This window comes from Accipiter gentilis, chromosome 9, assembly GCF_929443795.1.
Source record: "Accipiter gentilis chromosome 9, bAccGen1.1, whole genome shotgun sequence".
NCBI classification, from domain to species: domain Eukaryota; kingdom Metazoa; phylum Chordata; class Aves; order Accipitriformes; family Accipitridae; genus Astur; species Astur gentilis.
This window is the reverse complement of record NC_064888.1, coordinates 12,594,672-12,617,744: the sequence shown is the minus strand read 5'-3', so window position 1 is coordinate 12,617,744 and position 23,073 is coordinate 12,594,672. Positions and strand designations below refer to the sequence as shown.

At 38.6% G+C, this 23,073-nt stretch overlaps 1 protein-coding gene across 5 annotated transcripts in view; it reads right to left on the bottom strand.

Annotated features, from left to right (window-relative positions):
• The window catches only part of PARG (poly(ADP-ribose) glycohydrolase), a 73,493-nt gene extending 50,558 nt beyond the window's left edge, over positions 1-22,935 (bottom strand). The window contains exons 1-7 of one of the 5 annotated variants that reach the window (XM_049809684.1): positions 22,516-22,935; positions 19,190-19,256; positions 15,692-16,669; positions 12,402-12,588; positions 11,176-11,298; positions 9,797-9,880; positions 8,636-8,710 (exon numbers count right to left, since the gene is read on the bottom strand). In XM_049809684.1, coding sequence (XP_049665641.1) covers positions 8,636-8,710; positions 9,797-9,880; positions 11,176-11,298; positions 12,402-12,588; positions 15,692-16,669; positions 19,190-19,256; positions 22,516-22,693 — 1,692 coding nt within the window. In that variant the 5' untranslated portion in view covers positions 22,694-22,935. Of the gene's footprint in view, positions 1-8,635; positions 8,711-9,796; positions 9,881-11,175; positions 11,299-12,401; positions 12,589-15,691; positions 16,670-16,904; positions 16,927-19,189; positions 19,257-21,858; positions 22,196-22,515 lie in introns of those variants that run through there. The other 4 variants (XM_049809685.1, XM_049809686.1, XM_049809688.1 and 1 more) reach the window with 4 other exon arrangements.
• Positions 22,936-23,073: the final 138 nt, after the last annotated feature.

The following is a 23,073-nucleotide window of genomic DNA, read 5'->3' as shown; positions in this document are numbered from 1 at the left end:
AGTGTTTCTCTTGAAAGCTTTGACCATCATCAGTTTGTTTTTTTAATTTTAACTGCTCTGGACATTAAATTTAAAAAAAAAAAAAACCAAACAAAAAACAACAACAACAAAAAAACCAAACCCTAAACAGACAAATAAATCTAAAGGCACAAAGCAGCTAAGGAAAGCCACCACAACCAAAAGGGGCTTCTCTTAGTCATTTGGGATAGATAAGTGAGCACAGGTAAATGATGATTTACACATAAGCCAATGGAAGCAAAGAAATATATTCATCAACCCCCTGCTCCCAAAACACAACAAAAAAGCAACTATCAGAGGATAGCTTTCAAAACCCAAACATTTATATTTACTAGATTTTTTCTTTTTTTTTTTTTTTTTATTCAGGAATGCTCTCAATACAGTGAAAAACTACGGAAGAAATCCTCAGGATGTACCTCTACATTGTCTCAAAGCATTAAGTATCCACAAACATTTAAGACACATTGTAATTAAAACTCTACACCTGGTACATGTAGATATCCCTTCCCTGGTAATTCTGAGTCAATAGTCTGATGCAACAGTCATTGCAATGGTGCTTACAAAACACCACTTAAAAGGTACTCAACTGTTTTCCTGAGAAAGTACAGACAACTAAGAATAAGCCTGTAATTCAGTACTTAATGCTATTTCTCCACTACAATGCTTAGCTTCTAATGTTTTGAATGTGTACAAGATGCATATTCCCTCCACACCAGAAAATTGTTTTGTTCAATATGGGGACAAATTCCTTTCTGCTACTGTAAAAAGAAAACCCTTCATGGCACGCTCAAAAGACCTTTTCAGTTTAGATTTTGAAAAGGTAATCTGATGTAATGAAAATTGTTTGAAAAACATCTGGACTAAAGTGAAATCCAGCAAGGAGCAATGGATAGGCTATTTTCAGCCTTGGGACATTTTGTTTCTTGTTTAAAAGCATACATTTGTAGTGCTGACATCTCCAAAATGCTCACTTCTGTTAGTACTGTCCAGACAATTATAAAAATGATTTATCAAAAACCCAGTCACCAGAACAATTTGGTACTTTAAAATTCGTTCTATTCCAGTATCACTGATTACAGCAATCATTTTTTCAAGCAGGTCATTCAAACAACAAAACATACAGGAAAGATTGACATGATTCCTAATGCCTGCTAGGAAAACAAGAGTGGGGTAAAGCCCTATCCCCCAAGATATGCACTTACTTAACAGTAGTAGGTGTTCTTAAACAGTTTGGTCTTTTTCAAATGAGTGAAAATCCAGAGCTCAACCATAATCCAACTAGATGATACACTACAATCACATCATCTTCAGATGTTGCTTTCATATTCTTTTTTTGATGAAAAATAGAAATAATGGTAAAAAAATGAAAGTATTCTTTCCAAAATTGTCCAGGTAATTTCCAAAATTTCTTAAGGTTATTAAGTTTAAGGTTATTAAATTCAGGTTATTAAGGTTAAGAGCACAGACGCTTAAAGGCTGTGTGGTTCTGTGGCTGTTTGAAATTTTGCATTTGGAGTATTTCATTGACAAGACAGTTCTTAATTTCATTCAAATCAGCTCAGTGATCTCAAAAAGCAAGCAATTCTTAGAGAGGAAGCAGACATACTGCCAATATTTGCGCATCTGATTTTTCTGCTCAGTTCTCAAACATTTAATATGCTCCATCTTAAATCAATTACTGGCATCTGACATTTTCTGAAAGTACCAAGTTCAGGCCAAACGTGCTAGTATACTACATAGCAGCACACATTCAAATGAGAAACTATAGTGTGGCAAAAAAACCCCAATACACTAAGCACATTCTGCAGATATTATCCCAGGTTTTACTAGGTTTATGCCATAATTCAGCAATTCAATAACACACATTTGTTAGCTTTTTTCACTGAAATATAAGGGGTTTCTTCCATTTAATTATTCCTAAGTGCAAAGCATTGACTAACAGAAACAAGACTCAATGCAATATGCTCCCCCACTCCTCACTTTAAGAATATTCTTCTATATCCTGGAATCTGCACAGAACACCTGCAGTAGAAAAAAGTGGTATCTTAGAAAGTGTGTGCACATATCTATATAAATATTGCTAGGCCAAAATTTAAATAGTAAGGATTTGTGCAAATGAAAAATAATTTCTAGTACAATAACTAACTACTGATTTTTCAAGAAAAGGAAACCAGACTTTTGGAAGAGCAAAACATCTGTAATAGGGATGTGTGATAGTTATGGAAAATAGAAAAAAATTTATTTATAAAGTGATTTATTTACATATTTATCTTGCATATTATCTATTAATAAGTTTATGTATTTGTAAATTACATTTATAGAAAGTTTAAAAAAGGTGTTAAGCGAGGTTCTAAAAATTTACAGGTAGACAGTTGCATGTAAAAGCAGACAGTAACGAAGCCTCGTATCCTGACTGCTCTGGACTTCTAAAAGGATCTAGCATCCAGAATTATGATTGTCATGCAAGCTTTAATGGAAAAAAGCAGGGAGAAATGGGACTCCTTTTCTAATCCTGTTTCAAAACTAATTACAGCTGTAATTGTAAGACAAACATTTTTAACAGCCCATATTCTACATCATGTAAAAAAGCATAACTAAAGGGTGAAGAAAAATAGCAATATATTCCTTCAGCTTGACAACTGACCTTGTTTTCTTGGTATATAGCTTTTTATCAGATTTTAGGATAAGCTGAGATTTGTGCCATAAAAACTGCTAACAGCCAGTTTTGAGGCTAAAACCAGTGAATTCATGCTTCACTGGAAAAGGACAAAAAGGAGCACAAAGTCGTCTGGTACGTTATTCCTTTTCCTTCATGCTGAAGGTTCTTCTCTGCAATTAAGTATAGACAGGAGAAGAGATTGGTCTTTTTAAAGAGCATTATCATGTTTCTTTCAACCTCACAGAAAAATCCAAATGTAAAAGTTATACAGCTTCTTTCATAATAGAAAAGGATTTCCTGAATGCTGAATTTATATGGGAATCAACAGCAAATATGCAGATCCTGGTCATTAAATTGATTGATTGGCTTCAAACAGCTTTCGCAAACGACAAGACAACCATAAGACATCCATAAACAGGCATTGCAGACACACACATGCTTTTTCCTACACTAAAAGACAGAAACTAAGTATTTTACAGTGGAGAATGACAGAGTGTCTTTGTAAATAGCATATCCCCTTTAAGTCTTCCTACGTGCATCAAGTAGGCATCAAGGGTTTAAAGTTCTGCAGAGAGCCTGGAAAAACAAATTTTAAAAAGGCAAGTGCCTTCGAGTGAGGTTAATTTAAAACGTCAATTACATTTACTATTTTGTCCTCCTAAAAGAGGCTAGTGTACAGATCCCCATGCCTTTCTGTCACCAATGTCTCATATTGGTACTATGCCACAATGGGGCCCACATGACAAGGCCATTGCTGCCTCTCAACTTCAACCCAGCAAAGTCGTAAGAACATAAAAATGGACAAAAGTTCATGAAAGTCCATCAATAAAAAAATGTCTAGAAAAGTCTAACAGCAAGAAAAGCAAGTAATCAGCAGCACTTTCTCACAACGCTTTTTACTTGCGGTAATCAGTTTCAGAAATTTCCAGAGTCCATCACAGTACCTGTGTAGATGGTCAATGGGATCTTTCCACCAGCAATTTCTCCAAATCCCTTCAAAACCTCATGTAAAGCCATAGCATATTCCACATGCACTGGACAATGAGTTCCACAGCCTTTTATTCAGTATCTAAATAAGTAACTATTTTTGTCTGGTTTTGAAACCCTTACCTGCAAGGAACACTTATCTGGTGTCCCTTAACTGTTGTACTAGAAGAACAAACAGTCATTTCCTCTTCACCTTCTTTTACATTAACTTCGGACACCACTGTTATACCCATTCCGCACTTCTCTCAACTAAGATGAAAAGATGGAACAGTCCTAGCTTATTCAGACGTTCCTCATATGGAAACTATTACATATATTTACACCGTTCCCGACTCCTCTCGTTGTATCTTCTCCATTTCACAGACACAAGTTTTCCACCAAGATAATCAAGCTCAAAGAGGCCAGACAAACAAAAATATTTACAGATACAATGTGAACATCTGCAAGATGTATTGTGATCCATTTTTCAGATGACTCACAGAAGCTCAGAGACCATCACTGTCTATGCCACACAGATATACCTAAACTCCAATCTTCGGTCTATGCTTCTTAAGAGATCAAATTTATGTCTAAGCTATTTGCAATTTCCAATACATGAGTAATCACCAGAGATTACAGTTCTGACATGCCAAAATACTGGATGTAATTGTTTTCAGCACTGAATAGCATACAGATATTATTTCCCAAAGTAACTCTTTAAACACAAATATTTTGGGAATCCTAAATGCTAACAGTCCTGCATACATGAGTCCCTCTCTTTCTGCTTTGTATGTACAAAAAACCAGCAAGAGTAGCTAAAAATCAAATTACTAGATCTGACTCCTTCCTTTTACTGAAGCACATCAGGAAAACCTATAACTTGGATAACTTGCAAATAAGAATCAAGATGCATATGAGCATTATTCTTTTGTTTTCTGACACTAAAATGATGAAAATGCTACAGTTCTCCAAGTTTCAAAGGAGTTTAGAAGATGACTGAAATTTAAACCATGTGAGCAATAAAAGTGCCCATTGTTGTTTCATTGCCTGCAAAGTTCCTTTCTGTCACTTTAAGCGTCTATCACATTTTTTTCAGTAGATTTGTTATTAACTTAAGTATTGCTGCTAAAACTCACAAGTTTTAGATGGGACCAAACAACTCAGTTTGATACAGCTCTACTGTAAAGGACAAAAACAAGTTGTGAAGCTGCTCACTAACTGGTTCACCTCAAAAGAGCTCAGATTTTAATGACAGAGGTTCTATATCATGAAGGTTCCTGAAGCTTCACAACAGAAATCCTGCTGACTTAAGTTCTTATATACTATGCAACTAAAACTGAATTTAAAAGAAGGATCACTTTTAGAGAAAGTTATGCACTGCTTATACAATCTCATGTCATTTTCAGATTTAAACACTCCTCTGTTCCTGAAAGAGCAGGACAGATGCAAGCAATAAGAGGAAGAGTTCATGAAACAACATTAACAAGAACTATGTTTAAGCTCTACGAGACTTTAAAGCAATACAATAAAAACAAAGCATGTCCAGAACAAGCAGGCCCAATCTAAAGCAGCAGACAAATGTGACTATCTTAAATTATAAAGCCCTACTTTTCTCTTTAAATAAAGTTGCTGTTGTTGGAGATTAGTCTAAGACATAAGCCTTGAATGACCTCACTAGGCTTTTTGTTTCATGCACTTGGGAAAAAGCAAAATAATTTGGTCTTGCCTGGAAGTGGAAGGGCAAGTCTACAAGAAAGAAAAATAAAAACTTCTGCAGTACATAGCACTGTTGACCAAAAGCATGTAATAAATCCCCAACCTATCATCATTCACGCAAATAAAGCTCATCTACAACACATTGTGGGTCCTGAGACGGCTCCATCCACAGCAGTTTCCTCACATTTCTTTTTCTGCTTGTTGTTTACTCTTTACTATCTGGCTTCTATGTAAGTTCTGGGAAAACTGATGCAAGGATGACTTCCAAGTGACAAGAATTTTGCAAGTAAGAAGAAAAATGTTAGCACTAATAATTTTCATCCACTAAGTAATAACTTCAGTAAATCCTAAGCCTGTTTGCCAATATTAACAAACAGATGGCAAAACAAATCAATACAACAGTGTGGAAATTCCATAGAGGACAACAAAACTGTCAGATGTCTGAAGCAAATGAGAGCTTTATGTACATTACTGATGGGCGCTATGAACTTTTAAAAAGAAACAAAAAAACCCCAAGCTCCCAAATTTACTTCAATGTACAAATAGGAATTTTACTCCCAAACATTGACTGGCATCCAAAAGAATCTTTTGAAAATAGCGTGAGGGCTCCCTCTTCTGACAACACTTTGGACAAACTGTAAAACTGGTCAGCCTATACACGTCAGGGTATGTTGTTTTGGAAAAAAATCCTGGGTCACATACATGATACTTACTTCCCACTAGTTAAGAAAGCTGAAAGAGTTTTACTCTTGAAGGAAAATAAACTTAAACCGAAGAAACTGGTAATTATTGTTATCACAAGGACATTGATTTGAATCTTATAAGTAGGGTTTAAAAATAATGCATATTTTGACTGTGTAACTTGGAAAGAAACTACCTAAAATAGGAAACACAATGTAAGACTGATGTGAAAGCATTTAACAGATTAATAGATAAGGTGAGCTGTGTCCAGAATCAGAAGATAAAATAACAAATGGTACTTTATAATTCACCAAGCACAGACTTATTGAAGTAATATCTGAATACGGTGGCCTTAAATGAATCACTAAAATAGACACTATTAGATTTGTGGACCCAGCTGCCTTCTAAATCAGACCACAGAATTCTTGGTTAAGAATGCATTGGAAGCCAATAGTAACCAAGAATATAAATAGATATTTGAGGATCAGAGATTTTGTTTTAATCTTTTTGTTTTAATATATATTTGTGACTATTTCTCCCTTTGTTGAGCTGCTGCCCCTCCCTTTGGGCTGCTTAGCCAAGCCAGCTTTCCTTTCAACCAACCCTCTCAACTTCTACTGAGCAAACGTCACTTGACACAGTTCCCTTGTTCCCTCAAAACAGTAAGATAAACAAGAAAACACACAAGCCAATGGTAAGCCCTTAATCATTAACTCCCAAATACAGTAACTTCAAAAGCTACATTTCACTACAGGCTAGTATATTTAGGCATTTCCACAGAGGATCTCAACTTTTCACTCAATAGCTGCTGATTTAAGCAGACTGCAAACAGTCTTTGAAAGCAGATGCCTTGTTAATTTACAGAACTTGAAGAGTTCACACATCCCTTAACAGAAAAGATTTAAACATCTCTCTGCAAGATGTATTCCCCCCCACGTTCTGTTCACTAAATTCAATATATTCAATAAACAAAGCCAGGGTAAGATTTCGCTCCTGTGGTCGACAAGGAGCCACTGTCTTATAGTGCTTCACTGCTCCTTATTTAATATACTGCTGCACACTCTTCACCTTGGTCAAAAATCCATGTTTTGAAACAGCTCTCCTCCCTTCGTCTGGGAACCTCACAAATAAATCATCATTCCCAGGTGACAGAAATTGCCTTTTCACCCTCAGTGAAAGATTGATGCCCGATACATACTTTATTTCCCTACTGTTCCTCTCTTCTCTGGAGACAGCTGATATTATTTATTCTCCCTGGCTGATGATCTCTGAATCTAATCATGCATAGTTTCCGAACTCCCAGACGCACGATATGAACACATCAGGACAAGCTCAGTTGTGTTTGTAGCAATACGATGCAAATCTGGTACATTCCCACGTCAGATTTTAAATAAATAGTTTGCTTGTACTTTAAAACATTCTAATAATTTAAATATGTATTCTTCAATAACACAAGAGTGAACAGTTGAACAGCCCAAGTTAATTTCAGTTAGTACAAGAGGCAACAGGAGCAAAGAGGCCAAATATCCACAGCCTCTACCAGCCAGCCTGAAAGACAGAGACACCCCACAGATGAGAGGAGGGAGCACTGAATTGGCAAGATGAGTGAACATGGTAGGTCTCATGGCTAGCAAATATGATACCACCGGTAGTTTTATAGGTACCTTCTGCGAGTAATAAAAATACCGTGTTGCGTGCAAAACAAAACTCATTCTGTTAAATAGTAGTCCCTATACACAATGGAAACAGGCAATAGAAAGAACAGTTCCTCTGATGACATGAATTAAGTAGACATCTATTTTAAACATACAGAACTGACAAAATTGACTTCAAATCAAATTTAGTTTCCAATGAACCTTAATACAGCTTAGCAAGCCTCTCCCAGGAAAACAGGCACATGTGTTTTAAAAGCACTTCTGAGTTGGTGGAAGAAAAATCCAATTTCTACTGTATATCATTTAACCTCCCATACTGCTTTAATTAGCATAGTTTCTGAACATCAGCCAGGGTGTACATTAATAATAGTCCAACTTGCATTTGCTACCTACTATTAATTTTTATTTTCCATCCTCTTCCAGAAAAGTAATGTGAAGTCAAAAACCATCCCAATCTCTCAAAGGCTCTGCAGTTTAAATTAATCATCTCAGCATATAGCAAAATTTTACTGCTAGACCAGCAAAGCACAGTCTATACAAACACCACTGTATTATAACACTAAAGTTGTTTAAAAAAGGAAAAAAAGAGCAATACTTTTTAAAACAAAGAACCATTACAGTGGAAATACTAATACAATTTATTAATAATTTTGGTTATCATAAAATAGAGAAAAGGCATTTCTCACCTTACCTTCAGTAACCTTAGTTCTTACTGAAGTACCCAAATTACCTGTGTAAGTTTTAAAATGAATCCAGCTTATAAAGTATAATTATCATTTCAGCTGAAGTTACCAGCCAAATAACTGTCCACGCAGATGATGATTGCAAAACCTTTACTCTTGAAAAGGGAAATAAAGCCAAAAGCATTGAGACATATAGACAAAGTAGTCGCTTATATTTTTTATTTTTCACTTTTCTTCCTATTTTATACTTGGTTTACCTTCTCACAGAAGTCAGTAAGAGCAGTGAAGTCCCATTTCTTGGAATAAGCAATGTTGTATCTCAGTATAGCATCCTAGGGAAAGAGCACAACAAAATAAAACCTAGAGCTACTCAAGAGAAGAAAAATGATTTTATGAAATTTCCTTTTTGAAGGAACAGTACCATCTAGTGGCTAAAACCTGTCACAGAGCCTATCAAAATCCATAAAACTGTATTAATACAGTGTGACTCCATGGTACTGAATCCTGTATTTTAGGTTTAGCATTGAATAAGCTTTAGTCTACAGGATTTTCCTCCTAGCACAAAACAAGATAAGGCATGCTTGGATCTGCCTAAACCACACAACATAAACATTCCCCACCCCATGCTTGCTCTCTTTAAAAATACCAGCCTCAGCAATATAGCAGAAGTTTTACCAGTTTATGAACTTCAAGAATCAGAACCATAACAAATTAAATAGGCCCTTACAATAACAACCACATTTAAAAAATTCTCAAGAAAAAAAACAGGAAATAAAATAGTATTATCAAGGGAAGTTTCATTAGATGCCAGGGGAGCAATATTTATTTGTTTAAAGTTTATCTGTAGCTTTTGCATCCTCCTCCTTCCCTGCCTTTCAGGTATAATCTAAATTACATTATTCTTCACAAAAAACATAATAGCAAATCTAAGCTGCTCCAAATCACAATTCATTAAAGCCAATGAGAACTATAAGAGTTATCAACAGAGCATTAGTCTCCAAAATTTACAGATTTTTGTTAGCAGCTTGAATCATTGCAATTTTAGTGGAGTATACTGGTATGAACAGTTACCGTTTCAAACTCTCTAACCTGTGCATCTCCCTATCATCTGGTTACAGTAAAAGCCTACATGCTTCATTTACCACAAACTAGTAAATACCGCTGGACAAACACTGTTTTGTGTAGACTTATAAAGACAATTCATTTTAATAATACCTAATAAATTCAGTGGTAACACTTAAGACTCATTAATTAAGACCCCTAATTCATTACAGAATCCCTTGAACAGCATAGATTCTTTAAAACTTATTTTTATAAGTGATTAAACAAATAGGACCGAGTCAGAATCACTAACAATACATGGAGAGCTTGAACATACACACAAGTACATAGATTTGATTTCGAATTGACAAGCTTACCTTCAAATCGTGCGAGCAAGTAAATTTGTTAAGTAAGGCAGTTTGGATTAGTTCCCATCGACTTCCAGCAGTTCTATCTCCGTTCTTTAAAACAAAAGCCCAAAAAGTCAGATGAAGTTACTGAAAACAGAAAGACATATCTACTAATAATTGTCTTCCTTGCCACATTTTTTTAAATAAAGTTTGCTCTATTTGTGAAGTTCTTTAAAAATAAACCACATATTTTGAGTAACCGTAAAGTACTTCTGCAACTTCTAGTCCACTGCCTTTTACTTCCTTAAGAGTTTCTTTTTAATTGAAGCATTGACAAAATTCATAAAAAGATCACTTTTTCATATATGCGGCACTCTTTCTCATGCCATCTCATGAAGGACAAATAATGCCCTTCCTTGTGAAGAAAGGAGATTTAGATGACCACAGTTTATAAGATCTGCAACTCAAAAATATAAAATGAATCAACTTTATAACAATGTAATATTAAGAACAATAAGAGCACAGATTCTAAAAGCATATTGCTGTGGCTGACTCTTGCGCCAACCCAAATTTAAGACACCCTGTGATATTTTTCCTCAACAGAAAGTATTATTGCCCATTGCAAGCAATAATATTTCTTACAAGACTACCACAAAGACAGAGACAACTCATCTTGCTCAACTGGCAAAAATCTTATGAATGCTTTATCTCTGAAACATCAATTAAATATATTTTATACTGTATCTGTAAAATTGATAAATGAAAAAACCAAGAGTATTTCCTAGAGGCTATAAAAGTTCTTTGTTCCAGATTCAAGTATCAATAATCATTATACAGTCTTCACTACAGGACACACTTGCTCATTTTATTCACCACAGTCTTAAGTATTTCAGTGGGTATGTTTAAGTAATCCTCGAGCAGTGACAAGAAATATCAGATCAACAAACCATGCAGGGCTAACCCTAATCTCTCCATCACTGTTTTAGCAGAACAGCAGACATATACCTCAACCTACCAGCAATACCTGACAGAATATTATAATCAGAACATGGTTACAAATTCATTCACATCTGTTGGCATCCCAAATTGCTTCACAAAAAGACCCGCAAATCACAGAATTATATAACTTATATGGAGTATAACCTTATACTCCATATAAGTACAGAAATATATACACCATCAAATCAATAGCTAGGTAAAATAATTACTAGGAAAAAAAAAAAATCTTCTGCTCTGCCTGAAGCATCACGACCCAGAATCCAGCTTTTCAGACCAGGTATGTTCATCTATTTGATTTTCCAATTCTATACACACAATTTGCTAACTGAGCAAATGCAGTAAACTGAAAACTCATTTATACATAAACAAATTTATTTGGTTACACAACTGTAAATATTTTTTCTTACCTCATCTTCTACAGGGTATAAATTTTGCTCTGAACAAGGCATTTTAACATGTTTATTGTCCCACAAATCTTTGTAGTGAGTTGGAAAAGGTTTAGGCACCTCTCCTTCCCTCAGAAGATCTACCTGCAACACAGAACAGGGGGGGAAAGCTCAGACTCTCTATGCAAGTTTTTAAATGGAAGAAATAAATAGTAAGCAAAAACATAGTTAAAAAAGCTCTCATCTATGGCCATCCTTTTTGGAGAGACGAAAGCTACAACTTGATCACATGATGGATATTCAGTTAGAAAAAATCCATCTGTTACTCTTATGTTTGGTGAAAAGAACACTACCTTATCATTTGACCTCTTGAAACATACTGAAATAAATTAAATACATGCAATTATTTTGTGTCCATTTATCAGTTAAATACTTCCTCATTTATGAATGTAACTATCTACATAGTTTCATGCAAATATTTTCAAAATGTAGTTTTAAATCTAACCATAGTTGTGTGCAGAAATAACAGTTTTTTAACCTAACACTGAAGAGGATGGGAAATCAATATAGATATAGCAGTATTTCAAGTCTACTCCACAGAATATCAGAAATATAAAATGTTCTTAAAGACTTAATCTGCTACATGGCCTTCTGGCAGCACTGATTCTCTCAGAACTTGAATGTAAACTTAACATGCTTCTCTCTTGTTATCCATGACCCTACAGATTTCTGGTCACATGTTTTATTTCAACAATAACTTGACTGCATACTACTCCAAAGGATTAAAGGTAAATGTATCCGATTTGATCTAAAATGCAGTGGTAAAATTGCTCAAATCTCCTCTTCATTCTTTATCATATCTTGATTATCTTGAGTGTTTTGTATATCTTGATCCCAAAATAGAATCATATTAAAATGAAAATATAACATGAAAACATTGAATTAAGTATTTTACTTGCAGATGTATTTAAATTGCCACAGTTTACAACTCAGCTAAGGAAGTACACATGCACATACCTATGCAAAAGAAAAATACTCGTCCCTAAAAGCCAGAGGCATTAAAACCATAATTACATTGCTTCTGGATCTTAATATCCTAATTCTGTGCATCAGAAAGGTCAATTTTCAGGAATATCAGTTGCCCCAGTCTGCTCACAAGGAATGGCAAAGAAAGACTTCCACAACCTGCTAATACTACAAGACTAACATTTGGCATTTCATGTTCTTGAACAATTCAATTATCGTACTCGGACGGTTACTGTATGATTGGCTGAGGGTCGCAGGTGAGGAAGACGGGCCCCACACATAGGCATTCTTCTCATCTCTTCAATCGGTGTCCCAAACCACTTCTTATTAGTTGGAAGAGGAGGTGGCATGTATTTGGGAATCTTCCTTCCTGGCCTCTGGGGTTTGAATTCACACTTTTCTTTTCTGCTGTTAAAATAAAATACATTGAAACATTTTATTTCCACTGAAAAACCTGGTAAGCAAATACATGAATTTCCACCCCAGGGTTATGTTTATAACTCAATCAGTTTATTTGCTAGACTTTGCTGTGGCCCCAGGCCAAAGCTCTATCTGGGGAAAACCCCTGCCACCACCAACCTCTTCCCACCCAACACAGACATATACACAATGTCTACTGAAACACTCTTCTCTACAGGCTTACAAACACCTTCACAGAACTGCAATATGTTAGCAAGGCAGGGTTCTCCTCTGCAGAGTCATGCTCTTTCCCAACAGGATCTGTTCATGCAGGGACAGGAGACAGACTCATTGGTCTGCATTTGTCAGGATACCCTCTACAGCCCCTTCTCAACTGTTAGAAAACAAACACATGTACATGCACAGATGCACATATTCCTTCTTCAAACTAAAAAACAACAACAACAACAAAAAACCAACAAACAACCCACCCCCAAAAACAATTTCTTAACCACCTTTTCTCACTAGGGTTCCATTTTTCATGCCAAGCATACAATACTTGCAATGGAAGTAGAAATTTTAAAATAATCCCCAAAACGCTTGCAAAAATCAAATATGTGCAAGAGCTGATGAACTCATCCTCTTTAATGATCAAAGGTATTTGAATGGATCTGAGATTTTGGGGAAGAAATATCTGAACCTGCTCTATGTTTGATGTAACATACCAGATGTTTCTCATGCAAGAGAAAGTTCTCAGAGCAAAATGCAAAACAAGTTAAAAGCCTACACTTTGAGGTACTGTTTAGACCTCTAAATTCCCATTGGCAAACTCAATCCACCCCTGGATAAAGATGTTGTCCAACCTGTTCACTGCCTTTATGCATGTGCTGGTATCTTCAGGTGCAGACAATGCCTCCAACCTGGCCGATCACATGCAAATAGCGTACCCACATCAGCATGACACTGGGTACAGACCCATTGTGCTCATCTAACAGCCAAAGAGTAATTTTGGCATAGCATTACTGATGACTGAAACCTGTTTGATACGTTACTGCTGCCTTCTCTGCAAGTTCAGATTTGAGCCACTCTATAATCTTTATTAGACTTGGTCTAATGAAAACCAGGAGGAAAGCTTTAAGATTTTCTAATTGCCCTCTTAAGCACTTGTCCTGGTTTCAGCTGGGATGGAGTTAATTTTCTGCCTGGTAGCTGGTACAGTGCTGTGTTTTGGATTTAGTGCATGAATAATGTTGATAACATACTGATGTTTTAGTTGTTGCTAACTAGCACTTATCCTAAGTCAAGGATTGTTCAGTTTCCCATGCTCTGCCAGCGAGGTGGTGTACAAAAAGCTGGGATGGAGTGTGGCCAGGACAGCTGACCCGAACTAGCCAAAGGGAGATTCCGTACCATAGAATGTCATGCTCAGTATATAAACTCAGGGGAGTTGGCCAGGAGGGGCAGATCACTACTTGGGCATCGGTCAGTGGGTAGTGAGCAATTGCATTGTGTATCATTGTCTTTTTTTAATTATTATTCTTTTCCTTTTCATTACTATTATTATTATTACATTTTATTATTGTTGTTGTTCATATTACTTTTTATTTTACTTTAGTTATTAAATTGTTCTTATTTCAATCCATGAGTTTTACTTTATTCCCCGATTCTCCTCCTCATCCCTCAGGGCGGGGGAGGGTGGGAAGTGAGCAAGCAGCTGTGTGGTGCCTAGTTGCTGGCTGGGCTTAAACCACAACAGCACTATAGGCAACACCACTATTTTGCCTGGCACTGAGGTTTATAACCTTCACATCATCTTGTTTAGGCCCCCAAAAGAAAAGGAAAAATAGTCTCTCTACAGCCTCATACTCTACCTTACTAATTATTCTGTAAAGCATTGCTAGGATTCCCATCTATCCACACAGCAAAACTTTTGCATGAGTTTCCCTTCTCATGTTTATTGTAACATACGATGCTCTAGCACTGACAAGCACAACCTGCAACCTCTGCTGCTTTGCTACAACAGCAATTCATATAAATTAGTGAAAAGAGTAGTCCCTAAGCCTGTCTTTTTAAACTTTATGACCCCCTTTTCCATGCTTTTTTAGCAAATTCTTCATCCATCCATTTTTTCCTAAAACTACCTTTTTTTGTTTTCCAAATCCACTCTCAGCCTACTCATCTCTTAAGATTTCTCAAATGCAAGCTCCCAATGCTAGTTAGCCACCCTCCATCACCTCTTCTTCATTTCCTTGAAAAGTATGATTTGTGCTGCTCTTCACATCCAGAAGGGACCACCCAGTAAAGATGTACAAAACTACTTTCTTGCCCTGCTTTAAGGACTGCAGTCTATAGAGATAATCACTTATCACACCAACACACACACAGTCCTCTTCTTTCTGCTTACTCCTTTGCTGTTTATTCACTTTCTCAGTTCCCACTGAAATCTAAGCTCTTCAGAGCAGAGATTATCCTTTTGTCCTTACACAACACCTAGCATGTGGAGTCCTGGGTCATGCTCAGCACTTCTATTTTCATTGCTGTAGCGTATCATCACCAGTCCTTCTCTCTCCCAAATTATGAATAAAGCCAAAAAAAACCAAAAAAACACTCACACATATCTCTACAACTGCTTTCAAAAGTTAATTTTTTCATGTCTATTTCAATCAAAGTACCAGTAGCACTGATACTTCAATAAAATAGATTTAGTATTTTTTGTCAGATGGAACTAAAAAAACCAAGAAAACATCAGTTTCCTCAAGTATTCTGAATTAAATAATGAATGCTAGGGCAACACTCCATAAAGCACTCCTGTACCACCATTCATTTTCAAGCATTAGAAATCCCATCATCTTAAATCCCTTTTTTGATAAAGAAAATCAACTTCCTAACAGATCTCCAATGATTTAAAAAACTGTACTGGACAAATATATCCTTTAAAAAACCCACAAGTAGTCCCATTAAAAATAAGTTATTTCAAGCTTACATCAGTTGTCTTTGTGTCCTAACATACATTTTGCAAAACTCTTTATACAATCCAGCCTCCAAAGTGCCATTACCCAAGTGGAAATTTTTAAGTGTGAAAAAACAGATGAAGAGGCAGACAGAATGCTACCTTTTCTCCTCTACTTTAGGTATCCTCATGAAGTGAGAGGTGATTTTGGAGTCTCTCTTCACACTCTGTTTTGCACCTTTGCATTCTGACAATAGAGTAGGAGAGATCCCAGGTGACTTCGTATGCAGACTATCCTCTTTAACAGAATTATCTATTTCCTCAAAGCTTTCGCAGCCCTTGGCAGAAAACCGTGACTTTCTTGACTCCAGTTCAGCATCCCCATATTGAATTCTAAAAGATTTGTTTATGGATTTTGACATACTGATATCCTCTCGCTCATCAAGGAACTGACTTGTTTCTTCATCAGCCTCTGACCCATGACAGCTATTTTTAGAATTATCTACATCCATCGGTGACTCCGGCTCACTCTCTTTCTCAAAAGCAGGTGAATCCCCTGAACTGCTCTGATATTTGCTCAGTTTCCCAGGACCTCCAAGATCAGATATACAAGCGTCACAACCAGCATCTGAAAGTGGACTTTCTGGAACTACATCCCCTTCTTCTTGTTCCCCCGTTAAAGAGACAGAATTGCAACTCTTCAGCTTCTGTGAATTGCATGAAGCCACTTGTCCATCTGTCTCAGTGTCTTTTGAAGAAAGTTTTGTATTTCCCATTTTCAAAGAGCGGCCTGATGATAATTTCCTCTGAGTCCAGTTGTCACTGCTTTCTTCACAGCCTCTCTGAGCCTGCTTGCCAGTTTTATGCATCTGATCGATGTTGGCATTTTTAAAGAGGTCTCCAGACTGCATCCCCTTTACAGGCTCTGTGTCTAAGACTGAATCTTTGTCCTCAGCCTCCCAGTTATACATGCTACCTGTCTGAGGTAAATGTACATGCTTTGCACCAACTTCCACAGATATTTTTGAATAATTTTGCTGACAAATATTCTCTAGTTTCTTCACATCATGCTCACAAAAGTTCTCTTTTTTAATGGAAGTCATCTTCGAATTTGCTTCAGTATTAACTTTGCTGTGTAAGCTGTGGAAAAGAAGTAAAGGAATTTAATGTCTTATTGCCAAATAAAATTTCTGTGTGTGTATATATATTTAAAGCAATGATTATAAACATACAACAGAAACTACAGAATTTTACCCATTATACTCTCTAACTGAGCACTACCAGGATCAACAAGTTTTACTGCACTGGGGAATGTAGCTTATTAACAACATATTTCCATTTAAAGGCTCCAAAGGTTGATGAATCAGTTGCTTACCTTAGAAATCTACTCCAGTGATTCATTACCCTTATTTTCAAATCTAAACAGTATTAAGCTGCTATTTAGTTATTTTCTCCCGATGAAAAATGTTAAAGTCATGATAAAGTCCTCCTTAACTTTCATTTTAATCAGTTAAATACAGTGAGCAAGGAAATCAATGGTTTTGTAGCCATTCCCTCAGAGCTACAAATTCATCTTTCAGAAGAGCAGGGCACAGTAGTCCATAGTCTCAAAAACATCCTATTACCTCCTTACTTTTACAAGCAGCCCATGACTCTTAAAAAAAAAAAATCACAAACCAAAACCATAAGAGTAAAATCCATTTAGAACTGATAATAAAAATTAAAAGACACATTAAATCAATTTATTATTTTTAAAGAGAAAAATAACCTAATTTGTCCCGCACTGTCTTACACAAAGAATGGAAAGAAACATGTCCCGGTGGTTGCACAGCGAAATGAAGCGAGTTTTTTATGAGCAGATGAAACTTTTCAAGATGACATTGGAAAGTCATTTCACAGTTATGTATTAATTTTTGTGTAAGTACATACTTAGATGCCATATGAATATTAACAAAAACCTGACTAGTCTTGGTGAATATATCACTCTGAACAATACCCTCCCCTGAGTGTATTGTTACAGCATTGTATATAACCAATGCAAACTAAGCAAGCTAAACTCTGTATCACTGTCTGGTCATTGCCCAGTTTCCCATCTACACTAAAAATATGCAATTATCACATAATCCTAAATTCAGCAACTGAACATCTTAATAGACTCCTGAAGGCATTAATTGTCTCCATGAATGATAACAGATCATCTTCAAAGAGCACTCTGGATAAAGAGATAGCATTCACACCTTTGCCACTACAGAACAAAAAGGAGAAGAAAAAAAAAGGGGGGGGGGGGGGGGGCAGCTTGGAGCAATAGATGATAGCTTGGAACTTCACCCATATGAAGATTATTTGAAAACAAAAGGATTTTAGAGGGTTTTATGTTACGATAATTTAACTCCCCATCGATGCATTTGTTCCTGCACTGAAAGTTTTGATGAAAAAATAAAGTTATCTTACTGCTGTCATGTCAATAAATGACTGTTCAAAGGTATTGACAATATCTGTTGTCAGCTTAAGATGAGAAATCAAATCTCACAGTGTCCAAATTCAAATAAATTAAAATTGTGATGTTAAAAGAAAGGCATGTGAAGTGTTTACACAACAAACCTGCTGCTTAAAACTGACTAGGCTGTAATCTGTCAGCAAGGCTGGAGGAGAGCATATAAAAGCAATACTCTAAAGGGAATCTTAGAACAAAAAACAAAAAACCACATTCCCTCCTGAAGCAACCTCTTAACATCTTTGTTTTACTGCAACCTGTGTGCCTGTAATTGAGCCCTGTGTACTTCTGTATTAATCATTACAAGTTTCCCCAGCTATTTTAGCATTGCTATAGATTTCAATTTCTATTTATTAGCAAACATCAATGAAAAACAAACCAGCACATTTACAACTGCAATTATAGAAAAACAATATCTGATACTCCTCTGCATCAGATAGTTAAACTCTCAGGAGTTTAATTTTAACGCTGCCTTGCAAACATTCCTCCTGACAGACTACACTAGCAAACTTTACCTGGCACCATTCAGCTGCAAAGCTTTCATAACAACTTTCACAAAATACCCTAAATGGACATTTGAGCATCTGTAAACTCTGGTCCAAACTAAATCAAGTTGTACACGCTTATACTACAATCACAGTCCAACGAGACAAACCAGAACAGACTTTTGTCTGTAAATTAACAGAACTGTGAGTTGAATGCAGGACCACCAGCCAAAATCCACAACTCTTATTGCCCTATGTCAAACAAAAATAAAATCAGAGCTGTTGACTAAGAACATAGTCTGATACTACAGCTAACTCGATCTAGTGGTTGGCTGCCACTGGAAGCAGCAGTCCCACTTTGCCTTCCCTTGCTGCAGGTTCCCATCTTTTTCTTTGCCCAAGCAGCAGTATTTATTCACCTAAACAGTGAGGTGCTTCAAGAAGCTAAGTCAGCAAAAGATTTTGGCTTTGGGGGGTTAAAGGGGAGGGGGACTAGTTAGCTTTTTGTAGTGAAATTCTGTCAGTTGGTTATAGTCAAGAGGATGCGCCAAGGAAAGGAAAGCAGCAGAAACAGGGCTGCCTTTTTTTCAGTGGCTAGCTGTACTGGCAACCTGCATTTCGAGCTCCCCACAGGCCCACTCAAAGAACACAACTTTTAAATAGGTATGCTGTGTATTTTACCTTTTGGACTCAGTTGTCTTGGGTCCTTTATTCTCCAACCAACTGGTAATTGTCCGTTGTTTACAAACTGAAAAACCACAGTTCACTACATTATTACATGAAACATGATAAAACTGCAACAAGATTGCATACGAATAAGATCACTCGTACCAGATGAAATGATAATCAGGACTTAATTGAGGTGTTTTTATCTTCTACTATATGTAGTATCCAGACACTTAACAGTATTAAAACTACATGTGATGCAATATTTAATTTGTATCAGTCAGCAGCTGTAGCTTCTGTAATAATCTTTATAAATGCCAGGCTTGGTGTGTGACGAGTTTTTTTTAATCCAACTTCTTTTTTTTTTTTAATATGGTTATAAAAATACAGTGAATCTCTAGATTAAGAAAAGAAAAACAAAACAAACAAAAAAAACCCAAACCCCAGTAACTTGAACTTTCCAGCTCTCATTATTACCTTTATTACCACCACCACCACAGTGAGCCCTGAAAGACTTCTGCTGAATTTTGGAATGAAGAGGCAATATGACATAGCTTAAAACAAACAAACAAAAAAATAACAACTAGGCATCTTAGAAGACCCAGCTAAGAACCTTATTTGTATGTAGCATACTGTGAAACATGAGGCTTAATATAAAGATTGTATATAGCAGAAGTGACAAGAGCTGAGAAAAGGACTTTTTCTTTTCCCTTCCGTGCATAAACAGTTTCTGAAGCCTATCAATGCTTACTCCCCTAAACAACAACAAAATGTGAAGGACACAATTTTTTCAGATTTACTACCAATGACACAGCTCCAGCGAATGCCATCAGTCTTATCTCTGTGATGTTGCAGTTCAGACAAGCTTTTAATAGAACAGCCGCACATGAACCAATTATGTAGAGACTTGGAGGGGGAAATGGGAAGGAAGAACTCAAAGCAGTTATTTCACAACTGGAAAGTAAACTTCATTAGTATAAGAAGGGGTTTTTAGTTTTGTTTTCTTGTTATTATTTAAAGGTAACACTGAAAATTTGGCAACTAGCTTCAGTTCCCTTTCTTTCCATTTGCCAAGAGAAATTATCTACCTGTCACTGCTGAATGCGCAAGGTGTTAACTCACTGCGTTCAACTGGGTAAGTAAAATCTGTAGTTCCCCTATTGCAACAGTAGTTTTGCAGAACTTAAAAACCAGTGCAGCAGATCTGGCTATTCTGATTAATAGTCACTACAGACAGACTCCGCATTTTACTGCAAATGGAGGTTGTGTAACTTGTAGCATAGGTAACTTAGGCCACAGGTAACTTAAGAGACATTGTTTCATAAATGCTTTCCCTAACATTTGAGGTCTTGAACACTTTTCCACAGCTGGTTATCAAGTATCTGCATCAAAAGTACAGAATTTCTAGAATGAAAAAGTAACCTCCAGGAAACGTTTAAATCATTTTAAGTTCTGCTGAAACAGCACAAACGGTAGTGCAAAATTGCCATCACTTGACTAAGCCACCAGGGAGTAATGCCAAGCCTTATATAGATTACAAGCACAAGAATACCTGTGCCACCTTCAGCCATACAATTCTTCAACAAACACTCAGCTTCACCCCGCTGAGACAAAAATAACAGCTTGATAGATTTTATGAGCTAAAAATTTTTTATTTCTAATAATTCACTAAAACCAAAGTCTATTAGTCATTCTGTTTACCAAAATTCACCTTCTTGTATTTGAAGTGTTAACCCAAATTGCCTACAGGAAAGGGGAAAAGAAGCAGCCAGAAAAAAAACCTGAAGAGACATGTTAAAACATGGGACGAATAAACCTCTTCAAAGGCAGCCGATTACCTCTTGAGGCATAAACTTGCACTGAGGAAGGAATACTTATTCATTGGCGCAATAAATAGAAACGATAGCAGCAGCATCAGAACAGAACAAAATGGCTTTGGTCTTAACTTTCACATCTGACTAGCCATTTAATGCCTATAACCAATGTAACACACATCATTTTCCTTAACACTACTAACATCTCTTTTTGCTACAGATAAGGTGGTATAAACATAAGAGGCAACAAAAAGACAACACATGCTGACATTCAGTATAAACAAAACCAGGCTTCGGTGTAATTTTTTTTAAAGTGGTCTCTAAATTTCTATTCAGGATTCCCCAAATCGTTCCCATAAAACAAACCATTCATCAGAATCTGCCACTGAGGAAAAAACAACTGAATTATTAGAAGATTCTTATTTACCGCTCTGTAGGAATGCGTACATATAACTTCAAACTATCACCTACTCAAAGTTGCCTCTTAGTTACTGGTGACTGAGGTTTAACTCATCAACCAAAGACCACAGCAAATCTGTTTGGTTTTTTTTTTTTCCCCCCTTCCCTGCATTCCTTCCTATTCCTGAAATAGGTGCTTTATTGTGCATTAAAATTTTATTTTGACAGCGTTAGCTCCAAATAAAAATAACCTAAGGAAGCCATGCGGGAACTTTTTCCTACGCAGCTCTGTTAGACAGCAGGAGGAGCACCCCACGCGACCAGCAGCGCTCCAGGCCTGCAGCCACATGCCCATGTGGATTCCTGTCATCACCCTTAGCTCTCCCTGCCATGATAGCCGGGCACAACACCACGCTGAACGTCATTTCTCTTGCAGCAAGTACTTCTTCTCTCACATGCGAGACACCCTACCCTTAGCGGCTCACACCTCACTTGGAGGGTTGCACTGTTACCGAAAGTTTGTAAAGGATCAGACACAAAGCCGGGATAACAATCCTGTACCCAAAGCCGTCTCCAAAGGAAACCAACACGCACTGCCCCACACCACCGGGCTCGGGTACACGGGACACGCTGGCTCCGGGACGCCAAGTTAGGGACGATTCAAGCCCGACATCGAAAGCCAGCTCCGGGGAGGCTACGTGCACCGGCACAACCGGCCTCTCGCCATTCAACGCTGCCCTCCCTCCCGCCTTATCACGCCAAGAGAAGCACAGCAGAGCCGCAGTAAGGGGCAGAGAAGGACACCCCAACTCGGCGGAGCCCCCGGCCCGGCCGCCTCCTCCCGCCGAGCCCCAGGCGCGGCCGCGGCGCCCGCCGCCCCGTCCCGCCCCCGCGGGCGCCGCCGAGCAGCGCTCCGGCCCGGCTCGGGCAAGTTCAGCACTGCCCAGGCTTTGCGGGCAGAGCCGGCCCGTCCCCCGGCACCTCGAAACCGCCGAAGGCGGGGGACGGGCGGACGGACGAGCGCCGCCGCGACGCGGACCCCGGCGAACCCCCTTCCGCGCCCGGCCCCGGCGCTCGCCCGGCCGCTCCCCCTGCCCCGGGGAGGGCGCAGCTCCGGCCGGTACAAACCTTTGTTCCCCACGGCGATGGCGGGGCTGCCGCCGCCGGAGCTGCCGCCCCCGGGACCCTCCTGGCGGGGACCGAGCGGCGGCGACGGCGACCGCTCTCGCTGGGAGCCGCCGCCGGGGCTGGCGGTGCTCGGCCGGGCTCTCTTCCGAGGGGGGTCCCGCCCGCAGCCCGCACTCATCCTCGGCGGGCCCGCCTCCGCCCGCCCAGCCCGCCTCAGCCGCGCGGGCCCGCCAGCAGCCGCCGGGGCCAGGCGGCAGCCGCCCCCCGGGGACGGCGCGACGATGCGGCGGCGGCGGCGGCTCTGCCCCTCCGCATCCTCCGGCCCCGCGGCGCCGGGCTCGTCCCGCCGGCCGCGGCCTCGGCGGGAGGGCGCGGAAGGAGCGGTGGGGCCGGGGCCGAGCCGCGTCCAGCGAGGGGGGCCGGGGGCTGCTGCCGCCGCCGCCGCCGCCACCGCCGCCGCTCGCAGCAAAATGGCTCCCCGCCCGCCTCACCCCCTCTCACCATGGCGACCCGCTCCTCCCCCTCCGGCGGCGGGCGCGCGGGCCGGAAAGCAGCGCG